Below are 22692 nucleotides of genomic sequence, written 5' to 3'. Positions count from 1 at the left end.
GTCCACCTAATAGTGTTCTGTTAACCAGTCTCACGGTCAATTCAGAGTTGTAAGATTTGAGATTTAGATAGAAGGAGACCGATGAGTCCTGGTTTTGAGCTCAGTTCAAATGAGTTTTAATGATAGAGAACAATTAATAGAGCCCCAGTTTTGAGATCTGTTGGTGGAAGAGCTAACAGAAACTCAGATTTGAGGTTATGCAAGCAGATACTCATCGTGGACAATACAACAAAAGCCAAGTATTTAGATCGACTTCAGAGGGTAAATGAAATTTATAAAGTTAACAGATTCATGTTGAAATCAGAGGGTCATTATATGTTTTATTCCAATATTCCTTCTAGTCTACATTAACATAATACTCTCCCATAAATAACTTTATTGTATCTTATTTCCACTACATGTAAAGTGAGAAAGAACTAAGATGAGCAAAGACTGCTTTTGTCAAGCCATCCAATAAATGTCAATTTTCATCTCCTCAAATGCATAAAGAAAACTCTTCTAAAATCTCAACAAAAACAAAAAACCCAGAAAAGAAAATAATGTTTTCTTAGCTTCTGTGTTAAAGAAATAGGAAAAAAGTGATAGAAAGACAAGTGATCATTAAAAAATACTGATTCACTTCTTTTATAGATTAATATTACTTTTCTTCACCTACAAAAGAACAGCCTATCTGCCTAAGTCAAGGTGATTTTGTGAATTTCAAATAAAAGAATATATTTGAAAGAACTATGTACTATTAACTAAGATATAATGGTCATCTCTCTCTCCTAAATATTTTTTAAAAATAGAGAAATTTTAAATGAACATATTACATATAATCAAACAATATTTAATAGAGCTTACCTTTTGGAGCGGGAGCTAGACAATTCCAACTTGGGATATTTATTCTTTCCCTTGATATCTGAAATACTGGGTTCTCCACTATATTTAGATCCTTCCACTTCAAGGAAAAGGACAAATATACAAAATATTAGTAAATTGTCTTAGATTAGCAATATCCTTCTTAACACGTTGCGTACGGATCACGAGAATCTTCGTTTTTTTCTGAGCCATGCGTTAAGGACGGATAACGAGAATTCTCGTTTTTACTGTTTACTCTTTTTACTTTGCACATTTTATTGAATTATTTGTGTTTCGTTAATAACAAAGGAAGCTGCTTTCTGCAGTATCACATCAGGAGGGATTACTAACATCATAGGTGAGTAAATCCTAAAAATTTCCATAGAAAAATAATAAATGACATAGAAGCATTTATACTTTAAAGAGAAGAGTGCATTTTAAAGTAGTTTATTTTAAAAACCTGCCGGAACAGAGGGGTATGAGAGATTTAAACCCCGCCGTACGCAACGTGTTAAAACCTTAGTTTTCCAACTCAATACTTCAACTCTCTTACTATCTTCACTCCTGTTCTTTCAGTCCATCAGCCAGCTAGCTACTCTATTTCCTAATCTAGCATTTTCTCACTAAAAAGTACCTTCAATTTTTTTGTACCCAGTCTTTCTCCTGTAGTCATCCAGCCAATCCCCACACTGTACCAAGGCAGCTGGGAAAAACTGAACAATAAATAGGTGATATTATAAATTTACATTTTCCAATCTCAGCTGTCACCTTGTGTCACTTAGCAACTCTTTTATGTATCATACAGCCTCCCTACCCACTCACTAGAATGATCTATACTACACTGGATCCTTTGCATACATTCTTAACTCCTTTTACTCCCAGCAAACATGCTTCACTTTACAAAGAAAATCATGTGTCATATATAAACTCCCAATTTCTCTACCTTTTTATTCCCTCAATTATCTATATTTTCCTTCAACCATACTTTGTTTCCTTCTAATGCTAACTCATCTATTCTATTCTCTTGATCTCATTTCCTTCCACAGGTCTACAAATTATTTTCTTCATTGTACCCAAAATCTCGTCCCATCTATGGATTTCTTTCTTAAACCAAAAAATAAAAAAAGAAAAAAAGAAAACAACCCCACACAAATCAAACAGACAAAAAGAAAAATAAAAGCCTTCAACCTCAATTTTGTATCCCTCTTCAACTATTTTTCTATTTCTCTCCTATCTCAAATATACCAAAATACATAATAGCACAGTTGTTATTCCCAATTCTTTACCTACTATTACCTTAAAATATTTTCAGTCTTGTTCTGCTCTAACCAATCTTCAGAAATGAATCTAGCCCTATAACTCCTAAACTCAGAGCTCTCTTTATTTCTCCTGACTTCAGAATTTGGTTCTAACCTATCTTCTATCTTTACTATCCATGCACATCACATTATAAATACCATAAAGTACTGAGTTCCCAGAACAAAATATGTTTTGTTTTGTTTGCTTTTTTACTGCCCTTTCATGGGATATTTTTTTCAACCAAAAATGCTCTTCTCAGCTTCTCTACCATTCAATTCCATCATCACCTCCATGATGAAATTTTTCCTTCCAGTCCTCATGAAATTCTTCAGAAAACGAGACCTATAGCTTTGTGTAGTACAAAGCCAGAGCTGGAATTACATAATTAAATTGTAAAATCTAAATAAAATATGAGGTCATGTTCAAAATTAAAGTTTACCCTTGATTAGTCCACCTGTCTTTGCACTGGTACTGTTTCCTCCAAGTTTCAAAGATTCATTGTTAACATTACATTCCTAGAGGAAAAGACATATATCTTACATATTACTGTCGTCAGTTTTAAATAAACTGAACATGCATCCTATTTTATATTGCTTATTTTACATAATAAAGACTTTAAATTGCTACTCCATTCTGGAGCAAAGGAGGGAAATGCATTAGGTGAAAAGGAAAAATATACAAATTAAGATTTTTTTCCATACATATCTTACAAAAGAAAACTAGTTGGTCTTTACCCTTCAAAAGGAATACAAAAAGCAAACCTGTTACAAATGGCATATTAGTTACTGTAAGAAATACTCATGAAATGGGATATACCTTAGCATGAAAAGGAATTCTCAGACTAATAAACTTTTAATGAGGCTGGCATTTCCATCCTTTTTCTCTCCTTTCTTACTCTATGAGAGATTTTCCAGTCTACCTGACTTTTTCTTTTTCCCTTCATGTGTACTCTTTTGTTTAAAAATGCATCAATGTATACATGAGTACAGAAAGTTCTATAGAAGTAAAACTTTATACTTCTCTATGAAAATATTTTTAACTTAGACTGGTAGGAAAGGGCTCCTCCAATCTTATTTCTAACTCTTGACTTAAATCTGTAGGTAAGAGTGACAAAACTGGGTTTTAATTAATTCTTGCAGTTTAAAAAGAAAGGTAGTGATGATGTCATATCGTAAATCAAAACCTCATTCAGTGTGGAGGATTGATGGTCAGAAGTATAATTTTTGCTAAGAATTAGGGCTAATAAAGGATATCTGATTTTAGTTTTAAAAAATATAATTTCAAAACACTTATAAAAATCTCATTAAAGTTTTACTAAAAATGTGATTGAAAGAAGACCCATCCCCTTCTAATGGTATGAGAAAAAACAAATTTTAAAAATCCAAAATGTAATATTTTTTTAGATATGTATTGAATCTAGAAGAGTTATTTTAGATAATTTTTTAAAGCATTAGCTCCAAGAAAGTAATGTAAAAAAATGCTGTTCAATCTTCTTCAGTAATTAGGACAACCATTTATATTAAACAGTATGCAAAAAATAAAATTTTATCCAATAAAGTATGTCCTCTACATTATTTGTTTTATATTAAATAATTTTGTTCAGCAAGCTTTTTAGAATTCAAAAATAAACTTTCTATCAACGTTAAACCTATCAAATCATACTACACTCCAATCTAATGGAATTTAAATCAATATTTTACTTTGAAAGCTTGGAATATCTAAATCTATTCGAAATAGTAGAATTTTTGTTGCAACAAATTCTAAGCTGACATCACATTTCCAGCCTCCATTTCACCTAATGTAGTAAACTAAGTATCCTAAAATATTCCAACTGCACAACACGTTAAATGCATGGCTAGTAATCTTGGGGGGAAAAGGGAAAGCCTTACCAATAATAGATAAGTATTAAATTGATAATTGATTCTGAAACTGTAAGTAGTCTTAGGTGCTATTCTTCAGTTTTAATAACCAAATGTTGAAAAAAACAGGATGTAAAGCATTGGACTATTCAAGGTAGGGAAATGAAACTCAGATGTTAATAACAGTTAAACTCCCAAAAAAGTAGAAAGAAGAAGCAAATGCAACTAAGTATAGAAATTAATAAAAAAGAACCTCAATTAGCAGTGGTCGGAAAGTGATGTGCAGCCTCTTTGAAATCTGAAAAATTAGAAGTATAGCAGAACAGAAAAGTCCAAAAAAAAAAAGATATTTTGCACAGATCTTCTGCTTAGTTATTTCCTACTTTAAGTTCTTTGGATTTTCAGCTGAGAACATAGAATATTGTTTCATTCTAATATCATTTTCCCATTAAAACTACTTCATTTTTAATTCTAGAAACTGTATGCAAATATTAGGTGTATATATGCTATATATAAACATATATAAATTATCAACAAAAGTCACCTATATTCTCATTATGAGGACATAATTATCACTATTATCATCCTGGCACATATAGTGTGTATAACTACACTTAGACGTACATAAATACGTATTTATACAATGAGGACTCAAATGCTTTATATAGACGTGTACCTGTCCCCGCTTTTAACAAAAAATATCATAAAAGTATTCTTCAAAAATAGGATTTTGTAGTTTTGCATAATAGTATTAAATTTTATAGTTATATTTAAATTTAACTGTTACCTTACTGAGAGGTTACTTTTCTGTATTTAAAATAATGCTGGGGGAAAAACTTGTAATTTTACCTTTGAAAAAAATGCATTCCTGATAACTTCTTTAGGTAGTTTCTTTGAAATGGCATTACTGAGTCAAAGATTATAAACAATTTCAAGGCTCTTGATACATTTTACCAAATTGCCCTCAAGAATGTGGTACCAACTTTCATTCTTATCAGCAACACATGAAAAAGGCCACTCATTACATCTCTGAAAACATTGGATATTATCTATTTTTTTCAATTACTTTTTAACGACAAAATTAAAAAGTTTAACACTAAGCCAGAGACTTCAGAGAAAACACTAACACTTTACCTTCTTCAGTTGATTTTTTTTAATTCTTTCAACGGGAAGAGGTTTGCCATCACGGAAATTGGTAAGAATTACTGCAATGGCTGTCAGAGTTTTGCCCTTTAAAATGTTTTAAAAAAACAAACTGGTTAAAGAAAACAATTTTGAAATCAAGTAAGCACATATCAAATAGCATTCAAAGCCACAGGAGTGCATTGATTACATATTAATGAGAAGTATTTCATTGATTTAAGTTAGGAAATAGTTCCCACACTGTACTACTAGTATTTATTTACTCTTATAAAATAATATAAGCACTTCTGAGAAATGTCATTTTATTGAATAACTGTTGTTCTAAAATTTTATACTTAACCCTGAACTAATAACTTCCTAATGAAACTGTAACTTTTGCTTGCCATGTAATTTAGAGCTAATTAAAAATGATTAGGAATTCCAGTATGCACATGACAAAATCCTTTTACTCAATTTCATTTAAAGTTAACTCCAACACTTAAGTTATAACTTACCAATAAAGCACAAAGAAAATGATACATCATGTGAACGTTTCTTAAATGAAAACATGCAATTTTTCATTAATTTCCATAGCTAAATTTGTAATTAGTAACAGAAATAAATCTCTGGCAATTTTAAAGCAGTGTAAAGCAGCAGTTTTCATAGTGTAGTCCACAGGCCCCAGGGGTCCCCAGGATGCTTTCAAGGGTATGTACAGTCAAAACTATTTTCATAATACTACTAAGACCTTTTTGTATTAACAACTGTAGTCATGCCACAAAGCCAGGGTGTGCAAAATTGCTAGTCCGTTAGCATGAAATAAAGCAGCTGGCACTACATTATAATAGTGGTCATTATATTATTCTTAACTGCCACATACTCACAGTGAAAAAAATTTTTAAATGCCCATTTCACTTTAAAAATGTTAAGAATGTTCTTGATGAAGCAGTACACATTCATTTTATTAAATCTTGCCTCTTAAGTACACACCTTTTATATATTCTGTGTAACAAGATGAGAAGTACACATAAAATACTTCTGTTACATACCAACATAGGGTTATGTAGAGAAGTACCACTTGTGAGACTGAGTTGCAAACCCAACTAGCCACTCACTACGCATCAGCATGCATCATCACTTTTCCATTCATCACCATGTTTACTTGAAAAGAATGACCAACAACTACGTAGTTATTCATGACTGAGTGGCAGAAAGCAAAGTGAGGCTATCATTTTCAAGGGAAGCAATTGACAGTATTTGTTGTTAATGACAAAATTTGCGCTTTCAGGCAAAAATCAGAATGTTGAAAAACTTATATCCAATACTATGAGCATAGCAGCTTCCCAAAATGTAACTGTTTAATAAGATCAGCAGTATTATCAATGAATGTAAATTTTTGGTACTGTATAATGAAAAGTTTCAACATGTGACAGATCAGTGTAACGAGGTGAATCAATATTTTCCAAAAGGACAATGCCTGATGTTATAAAATCATGTATAGGTAAAGTATCATTCAATGTGCAAATTACACCAATGGATTTTAAAGGAACAGAGTACATAAAATTCAGATATGATTTTTAAGTTCCACATTTTAACTATTAATCTTTAATAAACTAATACTTGTTGAATTTCATTATTATATCAAAGACGAATATCTATGGTTATCTAAAAAGGCTATTAAAATACTCCTCCCTTTTCCAACTACCCATGTATATAAGGGTTAATTTTCCTTATATACTTCAAACAAAATACCATCACAACAGATTGAATGAAAATGCAGATATGAGAATTCAGAAGTCATCTATTAGGCCAGACACTAATGAGATTTGCAAAACTAAAACAATGTCGGTCTTTTCATCAAAATTGCTTTTGTTTTGGAGTACTTTTCATTTAAAAATATTCTATTTCTGTTAACAAGTAATACGTTAACTGTTGTTTTAAAATTAATATTTAAAATTTTTGTTTAATGTCTAATACTATAAATATTTGTAGGTATATTAACAGATATAACTCACAAAAGCAAAAGCTCTTTGGGATCCTCAATAATTTTTAAAATTATAAAGGGTTACTAAGACCAAAAAGTATAAAAACTGCTGGTGTAAGAAATCATAAATGTATGTTCAATACTATGTATATCACAACATTTGTGAAAGACTACAAAAAATTTGTGAAACATGTTTATTATTACCATTAATTATTTTAATTGCACCTTAACCAAAAAACAAACAAAAAAACTTAACCATTATTTTAAGTGAAAAACCATAGGAAAAACTGTGTTCTACACTGGAAGCGAAATCTAGTCCCCAACTAGCACCAACATATTCCTATCTCTATCTACTTCAAAATTACTTTCTATAAAATCATGACAAAATAAAATTTTATTAACTGAAGAAAAAAATATTACCAAACCCATATCATCAGCTAAAATGCCTCCATGGACATTTTCTGGTCGATCCTTCTCAGAAAAATTGGTTATTGTGTTATAGTATAAGTCACTTCGCTGTTCCCAGAACGGTGGAAGTTCTTTACTGTTTTCCCGTGAAACCATCCAAGCTAAAGCTTGTTTTTGATGTGGAAGCAATGGTGTTTCAATAGCCTATAAATAAAAGGAACGTCATAAATAGAAACACAATAAGCTCTTTCTTTTTCCCCCACACAGAATCTGGAAAACAGTTGATCTTGTGATTAAAAAAACAACAACAAAAGTATCGATTAACAGCATATTTTTAAATTCCAAATAGTTTTAAATAGAAAATACTGGCTCAGTACCTCAGCTGGTTCCATTTCATGGGTTTTATCATCTTCTTTTAAATCTTCAAACAATTTGTCAAATTCTGTTTTAAGCTACAACAAACAGCAACAAGAAACATTATGAAACAAACCAATTAAAATAATAATTAAACTTAATTCAGGAAGTTAAAATCATTTAATTAACTAAAAAGAATTGAATACCAAAAGATACATAAATGAATTCTTTGAGATAGTACACTGCTCATGGAAGGCAGAATGAGTAAATGCTTTAGGTGTAAAAGGTAACTGTGTTACAGTCACAGCTGTTATAAACAAGCTGATATATAACTTTGAGCAATATACTTAACCTTTATGGCCCTGTATCTTATTCCTGTAAGATCAAAGGAATAAACTAGATTTAGAGTGTCTGTAAGGTTCCTTCTGCCACTGAAATTCTGTGATCCTATTATATAGTTGTATTCAAAGCATTTTGGCAGATCCTACCAGGTACATTTGACTTTTTTTCAGTCAATGACATTTTATTTATTATTACTGCAATAAAGAACTTGCTGTGTGTTATAAAATGTTAGGATGATTTCAATCTTATGCTACTTTAATTATGGTTCTTTAAATTGACCCAGTCAAATTTTATAGCAATATATACGTGTTATAATTACTTTCGTAAATTAGCACATGAATGCATAGCAGTAGCACAGAAGAAATCAGGACAAAGTTAGGAGAGATAACCTGGAGTTTACCCACCAGACACAGGCTCAAACACCTCTAACAATAAGCAAGCAAAATACAGTAACTACAATTACCATATAAAAAGGCTACGGATGGGTAAAGACAAAAAAGTTTTTGATGTAACGTGTAGGTTGATTTGTATTACTTTATTTTACATCCTTTTTTCCCAAATTAACTCAGCATAACAGTATCCTGAATTACAAATTAGACAAAGTAAGAACTAAACTAATGCCAAAGTTTGGAATTAATTTTTTAGCACTGCATTTGCAAACTTACTGTAAGCAAGAGTTAAGTTTCGAGCTTCAATTTTTAAAAAATATTTGGACATTCTAAAAATTTCAAATACAGAAACATCAAAACATTCTAAAACAGCCCATGCATATACAGTAATGTATGTGTTTTAATGTATGTATGAATATGTATCCATGGATATATTCTTTATCACTTTTTACATAAATTATTACACTATATATTCTATTTACGCATTTCATAACTTAACAACATATCTGAACCTAACTAATGCTAGCACATACATATTTATCTTATTCTTTTAAACATCAATTTTCAAGACTTAAAATTCTCTTTTAGATTACAAAAAAAAAAAAAAAGAGCGTACCTGTTCAGCTGTCATCTGTACTGCAGCATGAACTGGCATACTATAGCTTGGCCCAGCTCTTCCAGAGCTCCAACCACTTTCCAAACTGAATCCTAAAGCTATAATTTACAAAATGAAAAGAATAAAATCACCAAATGAAATAAACTATCTTTTAGTAAGTACATTTTAAAACTTGTAGAATAAGCTACAGAATAAGCTACATTAAAAATTATCTTAATGTATTTGAAAGTTTTTTAAGCTAAATCCTAAGTCATTTCAAAAACACATTATTTAAACAATTCCACATCATTTGAACAAACTCTTGCCAAATAAACAAACAATACTTTTTCATTCCTTATTGCGATTCTTATTGTCTATAATTTATCAAAGAGAATGTTTACAATCAAGGACTTTCAGATATTATAATTAGGGGAAATTCAGGGAGGGACTGACTACAGGACCTCCTTGTACATTTGTGTATTTGTGTGTGTGTGAATCTATAATTGTTTAAAAATAGAGAAAAAACTCAACTTAAAAAGACTCCAAAAAAAGTTATAACTTAAAGTCCTCAGCATAAATTAGTTTAGCCAACCAAACTCAAAGTATTACTTAAGAGAATAAATATTCACAATCCCTGCATTCTTACAATATCAAAATAACAGTAGGTTAAACCCTAAACTTACTTTTTTGTGCAGGACCCAATTTAAATCCATGTTTCTTCAACTGATCTAAAACTGCTTTTCTATTTTCTTCTTTTCCCCAAAGACTCATAAGCAGAGGCATGGTAAAGGCATTGTTTGCACCAAAAGGAACTACCCTATTGTATTTAAGAAGGAAAAAAAGTGGGAAATTAAAAGTGTCATTTTTTTCCTCCTATTAAGAACTGACTATTAAATATTCTAAGTGTTGTATTCCAATTTTGCACGGACATAATAGGGAGGAACAAGTTGAGCAGACTAGAAAGACAGAAAAAGGACAGGGAATAGGATCAACAACAATCAGAAGAAAATAGTGCTTTTTAGGAACAGAATGCCAGAAAAAAACTGAGAAGATGGGATAAATTAGTGTAAATACAAGGATAGCCTATAAATAGTAAGTTTAATTGAGAGGGTAAAGCTTTTATTAACAGAACTGAGGGTAGCACTCTATTCTGAGTATGGGGAATGATTTGCAAATATGTTTCTAATCCAGGATTCACTATAAATTTATTCTCAATATTTCAAAAACTTGATGAACTGAGAAACAAGTACATAGGTGAGAAGACACTGCTGAGCATTAATCTTCCAAACTCATCTTTTCATATCCCAAACATTCCACACTTAAATTCAGATCACAAACACAAATGCCTAAAAGAGAAAAAGTAACAAAGTAGATCAGGAGTTTAAAAAAAAGGAAGAGGTGGTAGAACTGGAAGAGTGTAGCCCTAGACAAAGCAACAGTTGCCTCTCAGCAGCAGTCAAATGATGTCATGCAGAGAGAAGGGTCCAGCATTACTAGGTCTTCCATTTAAAATCTTCAAAAATACTTTTTATTATTTAGGGGAAAAATTAACATGTATGAAATCTAGACTATCCGGATATTCTAACATGGGGAAAAAATTTTAATTTTACAACACTGTGTAAGCAAAATGAAACTCGCCTACATCTGATCACAGGCTACCGGTTGACAACCTGATTTAAACAAACACTTCCGAACTCCCAAATCCATGGACTCAAAGGTTTGGAAAGATGGTGTGGACTTCCTAATATCTAAACCAAAGTCTATTTTTCTCCATAGTAATAATTCAATAGGAAAGTGAGGCAATAGCTATTTGATGGCTAAGGTAGTGGAGGCAGATGAGAGGAGAATTAAAACATTCATTGAACATGTAATGAAGGTACTGATAAAAGTTGTCAGGGAAACTATAGAGACTCTTAACAAATTCAAAGACCACTACAACTGAAAATGACTAAAACTAATCTCTGAAGTACATTACCCTTCAACTTGTGCCAATTTGTTGTCCATGATATAGGCCAAAGCAGCTGCAAGATCTTTCTTTAAATGTCCAACCTGATTTCCATTCACATTGTTTACTTTAATTGCATTCTTATCATAGGGATTATTGGGTTCTCGTTGTAATGCAACCATTTCATTGTTATTAACCTAATAAAAATAATGAACAGATATTATAAACAATAAACATATAATAATAGCTTTCTTCATAATACTTTATCTGGGATAGCCATTCTTTTTTTTTTTTTTTTTTTGTTACAGTCATACCTTGTTTTATTGTGCACTTACTGCGCGTCACAGATTTTTTTTTTTCTTTTTTAGTTGTACTTTTTATTTTATTAGTTTCAGGTGTACAAAACAATGTATTAGACATTTACACCCCTCACAAAGTGATAACCCCATCCCCAAATCTACTACCTATCAGACACCATATACAGCTGTTACAGTTCCATTGACTCTATTCCCTATGCTGTACTCCACATCCTGTGACCATATATACACACACATGTATATTTATGTATGTGTGTATATATATATACACACACGTGTGTGTATATATATATGTAATGTTAAATTATAGCTGACATTCAATATTATTCACCTTAGGTTTCAGGCGTACAGCACGGTGGTCAGGCATCTACACTGTACATGGAGTGGTCTCCTAATAAGACAAGTGCCCATCTGACACCCTACAAAATCTTTACAACATTATTGATTATATTCCCCAAACTGTCTTTCATATCCCCGTGGCAATAATTGTGACTACCAATTTGTGCTTTCTAATCCCCTCACCTTCTCCCTCATCCTCACCTCCCTCCCATTTAGCAACCATCAGTATTTTTCTCTACATTTCTGAGACTATTTGTTTAGTTTGCTCTGTTCTTTAGATTCTGTTCTGTTCTTTAGATTCCACATATAAGTAAGATCATATGGTATTTGTCTTTCTCTGTCTGACATTTCATTTAGCATAATGTTCTCTAAGTCCATTCATATAGTTGCAAATTTCTCCTCAAACTATTCCAAAAAATCCAGAAGGAGGGAAGGCTCCGAAACTCTTTTTATGTGGCCACTATCACCGTGATCCCAAAACCAGATAAAAACATTACAAAAAAAGAAAACTACAGGCCAATATCCCTAAGGAACATAGCAAAAATCCTCAACAAAACATTAGCAAACAAAATTCAGTAAAACATTAAAAATATCATACACCATGATCAAGTGGGATTCATTCCTGATACGCAAGGTTGGTTCAATATCCGCAAATCAATTAACGTGATACATCACATTAACAAAATGAAAACTAAAAATCATACGGTCATAGCAATAAATGCAGAAAAAGCATTTGACAAAATCCAGCAGGCATTTATGATAAAAACTCTTTGCAAAGTGGGAATAGAGAGATCATATCTCAACATAATAAAGGCCATACATAATAAACTCACAGCTACCATCAGACTCAATGGCGAAAAGTTAGAACCATTCCCCTTAAGATCAGGAACAAGACAAGGTTGTCCACTTTCTCCACTTTTATTCAACATAGTGCTGGAAGTTCTAACCATAGCAATCAGACAAGAGAAAGAAATAAAAGGCATCAATTCATTTTTTAATGCTTACTGAATAACACTGCATCTATTTTCTTAAACTCATATTTCTACAGAAATATTAAAGAACATATTTAACGATTCTCATAGTATTTTTCTAATTTACACATATTGGGAAGTTAACAAATCCTTGATATCTAAAATATACTATCAAAACTAAATAACAGATTCACACTATTTAACATTTTCAACATCATAACTTCTGAAAACATGTATTCTTTGTTGAGTGCCAACAGTGTTCTAAGTACGTAGCACATAGACTGACTTTTTATCCTCACAACCCTACTGGTAGGTACTATAATTTTCCCCAGTTTACAGATGAAGACACTAAAGCACAGAAAAGTTAAGTAAGTTGCCCAAGGTAATAAAGCTAGTACGTAGCAGAACTAGAATTTGAATCCAGGCGGACTGGTTCCTAAGCCTGAATTCTCCAGACTCTAAAAGAAGGAAAAAGCATTAATTATAAGTAGGAATGGAACTGGAATAGAACATATATACAGACTTCTTTACATGCCTCATTTTTCTGTTGTTGAGAAGTGAATATTTTAAATAATGTGGCAACCCTAGAAATCAGGTTCTTCTCCTTCCCCAGGGTTGCTTGTTGCTGCTGGTTTTGGTAATTGTTGTTTGCTTAGTGACTTTTCTGAATTATCTATTTTTTGTAAAACCCACTCTTTGTTGTGTGTGGCCACTGATGTCTGTACTTGGTTAGCATGGTAGTCTGCTAATGATTGTATTAGAAACAGTAAATCGCCCAGTCTTTACCAAGAGTATCTACGGGCATTTGGGGCACTCCTTCAATACATAGCCAGGAAGTTGACAACTCTGGCTTACCTTTCATTTCCTACTATTCAGACCCTCAAGTTCAGTCAGAGGTGAGAGCTTAGGGTCTTCTCAGGTCTTTCCTGAACATATGCACAGTCCTGGGTATGCATACAGGCCTATACCTGCATATAGCTCTAGACTCCCAGGAGTATGTTTGAACTTTTCAAAGCCCCTATGGACATCTTCTTCCCCAGCTTTTCCTTTTAAGCCTTTTAGTTAATGTGTATTGTTTCTCTGCTTTACACCATTTCAGTTTACCAAAGGTTTCATAGGAATGCTTATAGAGGAAACCTGTAGAACCTGAGAAACAGTTATAGAGTCTGAGGAACAGAAAGAAAAAGAATGCAAAAATATGAATAGGCCTCCAAGACTTGTGGGACAACAGCAAGCATACAAACATATACATAATGAGAGTTTCAGAAGGGGAAGAGAAAAAGGGATAAAAAGAATAAAGACTATTTGAAAAAATATTAGCTGAAAACTTAAAATTTGATGAAAAACATTAGTCTACATATCTAAGAAGCACAACAAACTGCAAGTAAAATAAACTCAAAAAGATTTAAACCCAGACACATCACAACCAAGCTGTGGAAAGAATCCTGAAAACAAGAGAGAAGCAACTCATTACATACTAGAGATTTTCAATAAGATTAACATCTGATTTCTGATCAGAAACCATGGAGGCTAGAACACAGTGGGATAACTTTTCAAAACACCAAAAGAAAAAACTCAAACAAGAATTCTATAGCTGACAAAACTATCCTTCAAAAATGAAGGAGAAATTAAGACATTTCCAATAAACAAAAACAGAGAATCCATCATTAGCAGACCTGCCCTGTACGAAATATTAAAAGGAGATCTTCAAGCTGAAATCAAAGGACACTAAACAATAACTTGAATCTACATGAAGAAATAGAGAATACGGAAAGGTAATTACATAGGCAAATATAAAAGACTATAAATTTTTCATGTTTGTAACTTTTTTCTCTTATCTGATTTAGGAGGACAAAAAACAATCATCATAAATCTGTGTTGGTAAACATATAACATATATAAAGACGTAATTTGTATAACAACACAAGGGAGTGGGGACGAAGGGAATGGAGCTATCTACAAGCAAAGTTTTTACACACTACTGAAATTAAGTGGCATTAATAGAAACTAGATTCTTATGAATTAAGATGTTAATTGTAACTTCCTAGGGCAACTACCAAAAAAGCAATGCAAAACACATAGTAAAAAAACAAAACAAAAAAACAGGTAATTAAAATGGTATATTAGAAAGTATCTATTTAACACAAAAGAAAAAGACAATAATGAAGGCCAGACCCAAGGACCATATATTATATGATTCCATTTATATGAAACGTCTAAGAGTAGGTAAATCCATAGAAACAGAAAATAAATTAGTGGGTTCCAGGAGCTAAGGAAAGGGAGTAATGAAGAGTCATTACTAACAGGTACAGGGTTCTTTTTGGACAGTGGGGATAGATGCACAACCTTGCAAATATTTAAAAACTACTCCATTATACACTTCAAAATGGTGAATTTTACGGTATGTGAATTTTCTCAATTTCTTTAATTGCCTGAAAAAGACACAGGAAAGCTGTTTTGTCTACTGACTCAAGAGATTACAGCCTGACCAACCAGATTATCACATACTCCTCTCTAGCCCTTCAGAAATATTCTGTGAGGCATAGCTCTGCTCTCTCCCAGCCCACCTCCCTTTTGCCACTGCCTTTTGCATAACCTTCCTTAAACCAGATTATGCAAATCCCAAAAAGTAGGGTAAAAAAACTAAATTTTTGAGCATTTCATTTTAAACAAGATAATTAGATAATAGTCATTATTATACTGATCATTTATTAAAATTAGATAACTGTCATTTACTATAGATGATTGCTAACTATGAGTAGAATTTAAAATAGAACACATACAGGCCAAAATGATGGAGACTATAAAAACAAAGAAGACATGGTCCAACCAGGAAGACAAAAAAGGACATACGAGGTGTGACAAAAAAAAGTTCAGTGAATGTTTAAATTTTTAAAAATTATATTACAGTAAAAGACACATTGCCATTAATCCCCCTCAAAATACTCCATGTAGTTTCAAACACACTTATCCCATCATTCTTGCCACTTTCTTAAACAGTTCTGGAAGTCCTCTTTTGTGTCTTTAGTTGTGCTGTCATGGCTGGCTCGATGTCCTGAACTGATTCAAAACATTTTCCTTTCATGGTCATTTAGACTTTGGGGAAGAGCCAGAAATCACACGGTGCCAGATCCGGTGAACAAGATGGATAAGGACACACCATAATGTTTTTATATGACAGAAATTGCCATACCAGAAGTGATATGTGAGATGGAGCCTTTCCATTGTGATCACAAAAATACAGTGAATGCTAATGCCAAGTGTCATCCAATGGAAAGGCAGGGATCTTCATACGGGAAGCGGTGTGTCGCTCCTTAGCAACAGTGTGTGACAAGTTTCAACTTGTTGGGTGCAATCAGTCAGGTGTGAGCTACAGTTGAGAGAACGTGTGTTTTAAAATGTGCCGTAAATTAGGGCAGCCAGTTAGCTCAGTTGGTTAGAGCTCAATGCTCTTAATAACAAGGTTGCCGATCCCCACATGGGCCACTGTGAGCTGCACCCTCCACAACTAGATTGAAACAACTACTTGACTTGGAGCTGATGGGTCCTGGAAAAACACACTTAAATAAATAAAAGTTTTTAAAAAATCAATAAATAGTGTGCCACAAATCATCCTCCATCATGACAATGTTCCGTGTCACACATCACTTCTGGTACAGCAATTTCTGTCAAACAAAAACACTATGGTGTCCTCATCCACCTTATTCACCAGATCTGGCACTGTGTGACTTCTGGCTCTTCTCCAAAGTCAAAATGATTCAGGACATTGAGGCAGCCATGACAGCGCAACTAAAGACACTCACAAAAGAGGACTTCCAGAACTGCTTAAGAAAGTGGCAAGAATGACGGGATAAGTGTGTTTGAAGCTACGTGGAGTATTTTGAGGGGGATTAATGGCAATGTGTCTTTTACTATAATAAATTTTTTAATTTAAGCCTTCACTGTATTGTTTGATCACACATCGTATAACAAGAAAAATTAAGAAAACAAAAAGACAGAATTAGAACTAATTATAAAAGTGTTTTTAAAAAAGAAATAATCTAGCTTGTTATAAAATAAAGACTTTGATGAGTCAAGAATTAAAATATTTAATTATAAATTTATGGAAAGCACATTTAAAAAGAATTAAAAACGAGCAATGCCAATATTATATAACAAAACTTAGTAAATACAGCCAATGCAGTACTTTGAAGAACGTTTAAAAGATTAAATAAAATGCTTTTATTATTAAGTAACACTAAAATAAAATGTTCAAATCAAGAATCCAAATATAAAATAAAATGAATCTAAAGAAAACAGAGTAACAGAATATAAAATAGAAATCAATGAACAAAGAATAATAATAATCATAATAAGGTCCAAGAGAGGTTGCTTCAAAAGGTGAAACAGATAAATCTCTATCAAGGCTAATCAATAAAAAAGAACAGACACAAATGTATAACACAAAGAATGGAAACAGGAATATAACCACAAACAGTTAAAATATTTTTAAGTATAAATGATTACAATGTACAACTCTACGGCCTGAAAATCTAAATGAAATGGATGTTTGTCTTTAAAAATATAAACTGCCAAAATTGACTCAAAAAGTATCAGAATTATGCTGAGTTTGAACGAAGCCAGACTTTAAAAGTATATACTGTATGATTCAATGTACATGAAAGAACAGGCTAAACTAATCTACAGAGATAGCAATCAGGTTAGAGTTGTTAAGGCAGGGGCAGGGAGAAATAACTGCAACAGGATACACGAGAAATTATTCTAAGATCAATAAATAGTTATTGTTCTATAACAATAACAATCATAATCTAATATTTCAGTGGTTTAATTTAGAAAACAATGTACATTTTGAAAAAATACCACAAATCAGAAATAGGAAAGCTAAGAGATGGATGTGAGAGCTAGAGAACAGGTAAATATGAAATAAGACTCTGACAGATTTCAGGGGGAAAAAATAAGAAAAAAAACTATTTCAGAATTAAAGACTAAAGTACAAAGAACACAAAAGTAAACAGACCTTGTAAAAATGGTAAGGGAAATAAATAATGAAAAACAGAAAAGTGAAAAAATATGATTAAAAGGATTTCAGAGTAATTAACAAGCATATATATGGCATATGGATATGCAGAGGATATCTAATACAGAGAGAATAGAATGGAGTCCCTGAAAAAAAACAAGCTGTGGAACAAGGCAAACATTTATAATTAAAGAAAATTTTCTGAAATAGAAGAAAAACTTATATTACAGTCAACACTAAAACATACCTTAATGAAACTATTGGACTTCCAATATAAGGAAAAATATCTTTTAGTTATCCAGGCAAAAAAACTGCAATTCATTTATATAGAAAATAAATCCTATTGCCATCAGAATTCCACCAGCAACACTTTATGCAACATCAAGATATCATGACAGAAACTATGGGTCAAGGATTTTATATTCAGCCAAACATCACAAGTATAAACACCCTAAGTTGATACTGAAGTATAAACAGCACAATATACAAATATACAAAAAGTCAGGAAATATTGTTCCTTCGTAAAGAATCTCCTAAACAACACATTTCAACACCTTGCCAATCACAAAATGATCATAGAAGCTCCGATATAAAAAAATATATATACACGGAAGAATGAAAGAATAGACAAATCCAGATCATGGAATTCTTTTCCAAAGAATCTCCTGCAGAACATGCTTCAGACAACCAAAAAATGATTTGAGTGACTTCAACATAAAAAATATGAGGGAATAAAAGAATTGGCATATCTAGAACTTTCCACAGAACAGATGTAGCTTCTTCCACAAACAGACATGAAACAAAGGGAGGGTGGGATTGACTTACAAGCCATAACAATCAAGGCTAATATATGAACTTTATTTTTATTCAGATTTGAAAAAAGGAACTATAAAAACACATTTTTAAATAATCAAGAAAATTGATTATGGGTTAGTTATTAGATGTAATAAGAAATTACTATTAATTTTGTTAAATATGAAAATGACATGTAAGAAAATGAATTTTTTGAGATGCATACTGAATTATGAGTATAAAGTGACACAGTTGGAATTTTTAGTAAGTGATGAAGCAAATGTGCAAAAAATTTGTTAACTGCTGAATCTGAATCATGGGTATATTTAGTTCATTGTATTATTCTACTTTTATGCATGTTTGATATTCCTCATAATCAATTTAAAAAATAAAACTAAAAGTATATCATCTACATAACAGAGGTAGACTAGACAACCATAATAAAGACAACTATGAGCCAGATACAATCATATATTCTCTAGCTCTGTCTGTCCATCTCTCTCATGTAGACACAATGCAGAGACTAGAGATAAGGATAGACACAGGAAGAAAAACTGGGATACAAATAGTCTTACTACAAAGAAAAAAGACCAAAATTAGACAATTCCGTTATCTAATAGGAGTTGATATTCCTAACTTAAAAATATTAAAGTGTAGAAATGTGCTGAGGGGCAGAAGAGGAGAAAGCAATGGACTGACTTGGAAGTCATTTTGCAAATGTACAACACAGTATCTGTGCTTTTTGGGAAAGTTATTTATCCTTCCTGAGCTTCAGTTCTTCAGTTATAGGAATGGGATAATGTCTTATCTACCTCAGAGTCAATGTAGTGATCAAATGAGACCACATGGAAAAAATTGCTTTGTATATTGTAAGTACGTATAAATGTAAAAGAATATTAGTCATTAGATATTTGTTATCTCTGCCCAGATATATTTCAATTACTTCGAGTAAAAAAATTAACTGCACATATATCACCTAATTCTTATTTTCTAGGTTAATATCATAAATACATCACATTTTAACTATCTAGTGGTATACTCACTACTCCTGTGTAATAGCGCAGTCCAACTACATGACCTCTCAAAGTTCCAAATAAAATTGAGTCTAGCTCTTCATCACTAGTTAGGAAGTCGTCTGGAGGGATAATATCTTGGAATTCAAAACGGGGAAAGAAAGTTGGATATGAGAGACGTGGAAAATTTCCCTGGACTCCGTACTGGACAGTCTGCAAGTACTTCCAAACAGGATCTCTGTTAAAACAAACAAACAATAAAAAATGTAACCAAGTATTTCTCAAAGACTGTACCATATTTACAGGCTAATTGTTTTCTCACACTTTATTTCAACAGATTAAATCTTATGTGGGAACTGCTGTATAAGATTAATAGAGAGTTACTCTGGTTAAAGCAGGGATTGAAGGAAGGGAGAGAAGGAGGGAGGGAGGGAGGGAGTTTTCCGGGAATCCTACCTGTTCAGTGATGCCTCTTCTACCCACGGGTATTCAAAATGAAAACCCCAATAAGTGTTCACAATCTCTTTCCTAGTGATCATCTATTTAAATGGAAATGAATATGATGTTCGTAACATTAATTATATGCCAAAATTTCAATAACTGAGCTAGAAGAGACTTACACATACAGAACTATTATCATACGTGAAGCCATTTCTATCCTTCCAGATAATACATCCAACATCCATTACTTTAATTCCTTCCGAAGACAACCATTATTTTATTTAGGTATCCAAACCATGCCATCATGGAAGGTTGACTCCAACCTTCCCACTCCGGTAGGTTTAAGGGTAATCTCAATCCCTTTATGGATAATTGTTTCAGGAAGGGGCATGTGAAACAATCTGGATACTGAAAAGTAAGGGCAAGTCCCACTGGGGGCGTTGTCTAGGAAGTTTCTCCTAAGAACAGATAGAAGGTATTTCCCTTGCGTTTTCCTTGTGTGTCGAGCATACCTCTTCTGGCTCCTCTGCAAATATATATGTGCACGTCTGTGCATGCTCATAAACAGCACTACTTGGGGACAACGGCTGTCTTACTCGGCCCTTTATTCGGAGCACAATGCCTAGTGCACAGCGGGTATCTACTAGGAGTCTGTGGAATAAGCACAGGTCAAGATGCCTAAGCAGTGGAGCTTTGCGCCCCAAGCCCTTCTCCCCACCCCCAGCCCTTGACAGAGATTTCTCCAAGGCCCTAGCACCCGACTCGCCTGAGGATTCTCCCCATGCCAACCAGGATTATGCCTTTATTTCTCCCGCGGACATATGAGCCACCACCAAAACGAATACAAGCTGCACAAATCGCACGGGGAACGAGAAAAGTACGCGAGGAAGGTCAGGTTCATCTGGGGACGCCTCCAGGCCATTACCAGTTGCGCCCCACCCCCTCCACCCACATCACCTCTTGAACATCCAGGACATGGCGCTGCGTGGGTGACAAGGAGAACGCTTGGGCACCCGGGATCGTTCTCGAGCCGCCTCCTTCCAGGGCCTGCAGCGGAGAAGCCAGAGACACCTTGGGAGCGCGGGTGGAAGAGAACGCTACTGGAAGGTGAGACACTGCGAGTCTACTTAGACGTCGACGCCGTCTCCTTCTAGCAACAATCTGAGAGATCGCCGACGCTTTGTGACTGGCACTGGGAACGTTCAATCACGAGGAGGGGCCTGAGAACACGAACCAATCAGGGTACGGAAGGGAGGGCAACTCCGCCCCGCGCAGCGATTCAAAGACTATGGGCTGGGTCCCGGCTGCTGGGGCGGTTCCATCCGGGTTCTTCCCCGCCCCCAAGGCGGGCGCGCGGGAAAGCCACGCGGCCCTAGCAACCTCACTGCGGTGCCGGTGGTATTTGATTGATTCTCTGTCTCAAAAGAGGAAGACGACTCTCCTTTCCGCTGTCTCCCTCAAGCCCTAAGCCTCGGACCCATTCTTCAGGCCCTGCTGCGTCCTACCTCTAATTTTCTTCTTATATTACATATAATAGGGTCTTCCACTGAATAAACTCCGCCATTTACGAACCTTGGAGGGACCAGCCACATACTTTCACTTCCTGTGCTTGACCCCGTGTAGTTTGCCTTCAAAATAGTCATTTTAAACCCCGCTGATGAATCTATGAGACACACCGAGTTCATAAGCGCTTAATTAGAATTTAGACTTACGGAGTACCCCCTCCATCTCTTTTTCTTTTTTTTTTAAGGAAAATATTCGTTTCTAGTAGAGAAAAGCCACAAAATGCGATGACAGCGCGACTGTGTTGGTGACGGGGCGGGACCAGCCCCCCTGAGGCATGTGGCTGCCCCACCGAGGTGCGCAGAAGCTTGTGTTCCTGGGGAACTGCAGGGGCGCTCGGAGGCGCTTGGGGTCCGCCTGCTGAGAGTCTGCGGTGACTCAGGAGAACTGGGCTTTGGGTGGGTGGCAGGGCCCGTCTCTGAGCCTCGTAGCCAAGAAGAGGCTGCTGCTGACTCACCAGGCCTTACACTGGTGCAGCAGCGGCACCGGCTTGGAAGCTGCTGGTGGCCGTGGCCTGGAACTGCGCTTAGGGCTTGGGGTCGCTGGCAAGAGAATTGCAGGGTCAGAGAGGAAATGCATTTGTGAAAGGGATCATTTTGACACTGGCCTTTCATAGAGTGGCCCATTTTACACTTCTATCAGAGTATGAGACGTGGTCTATGAAACAGTTTTTCAAGAGGCATTTGTTCATTATCTTAAACTGGCATGATCTGTACACATGAACCAGCAGTGGAATGAGAAATCACATTTGCAGCAATTTACTCGTTTCATTAAACAGAAGGAAGACGAAGACAATGATATTTCAAATTATTTTAATTATTTTACTTTCTTCTGGAAGTATTATGAGGCAAAGGACAATATAGTTCAATGTTTTGTGTGCCAGATTCCAAATAAGTTCTTGGAAAATATGCCTGAAAATACCCAGATTGAAAATGTTCTGTGTGTAAAATTAATAAAGCCAGGCTAATTAGACTGAAAGATAAAATTCCAAATGTGAAAATACATATAAACCTCTTTCAAGACTTAGACCTATGTCCCATTATTAAGGAATTAATAATGTCCCATTATTAAACAATAAAGATTGAATGACATAAAAATTTGC

General features: G+C 34.0%; 1 protein-coding gene across 7 annotated transcripts in view; it reads right to left on the bottom strand.

The window, feature by feature from the left end:
- The window catches only part of HLTF (helicase like transcription factor), a 47676-nt gene extending 26461 nt beyond the window's left edge, over nucleotides 1-21215 (bottom strand). For 4 of the 7 annotated variants that reach the window (XM_019748825.2, XM_019748827.2, XM_019748828.2 and 1 more), the window contains exons 1-10: nucleotides 20985-21201; nucleotides 19617-19824; nucleotides 11168-11334; nucleotides 9876-10009; nucleotides 9214-9311; nucleotides 7890-7964; nucleotides 7525-7716; nucleotides 5133-5228; nucleotides 2579-2654; nucleotides 844-940 (exon numbers count right to left, since the gene is read on the bottom strand). In XM_019748825.2, coding sequence (XP_019604384.2) covers nucleotides 844-940; nucleotides 2579-2654; nucleotides 5133-5228; nucleotides 7525-7716; nucleotides 7890-7964; nucleotides 9214-9311; nucleotides 9876-10009; nucleotides 11168-11334; nucleotides 19617-19824; nucleotides 20985-21004 — 1163 coding nt within the window. In that variant the 5' untranslated portion in view covers nucleotides 21005-21201. Of the gene's footprint in view, nucleotides 1-843; nucleotides 941-2578; nucleotides 2655-5132; nucleotides 5229-7524; nucleotides 7717-7889; nucleotides 7965-9213; nucleotides 9312-9875; nucleotides 10010-11167; nucleotides 11335-11785; nucleotides 11951-19616; nucleotides 19825-20984 lie in introns of those variants that run through there. The other 3 variants (XM_019748829.2, XM_019748831.2, XM_074333898.1) reach the window with 2 other exon arrangements.
- Nucleotides 21216-22692: the final 1477 nt, after the last annotated feature.

The sequence above is a fragment of the Rhinolophus sinicus genome, linkage group LG01, assembly GCF_036562045.2.
Source record: "Rhinolophus sinicus isolate RSC01 linkage group LG01, ASM3656204v1, whole genome shotgun sequence".
Taxonomy (NCBI): domain Eukaryota; kingdom Metazoa; phylum Chordata; class Mammalia; order Chiroptera; family Rhinolophidae; genus Rhinolophus; species Rhinolophus sinicus.
Note: the sequence above shows the minus strand (reverse complement) of the source record. Positions and strands in the feature narration are given on the sequence as shown.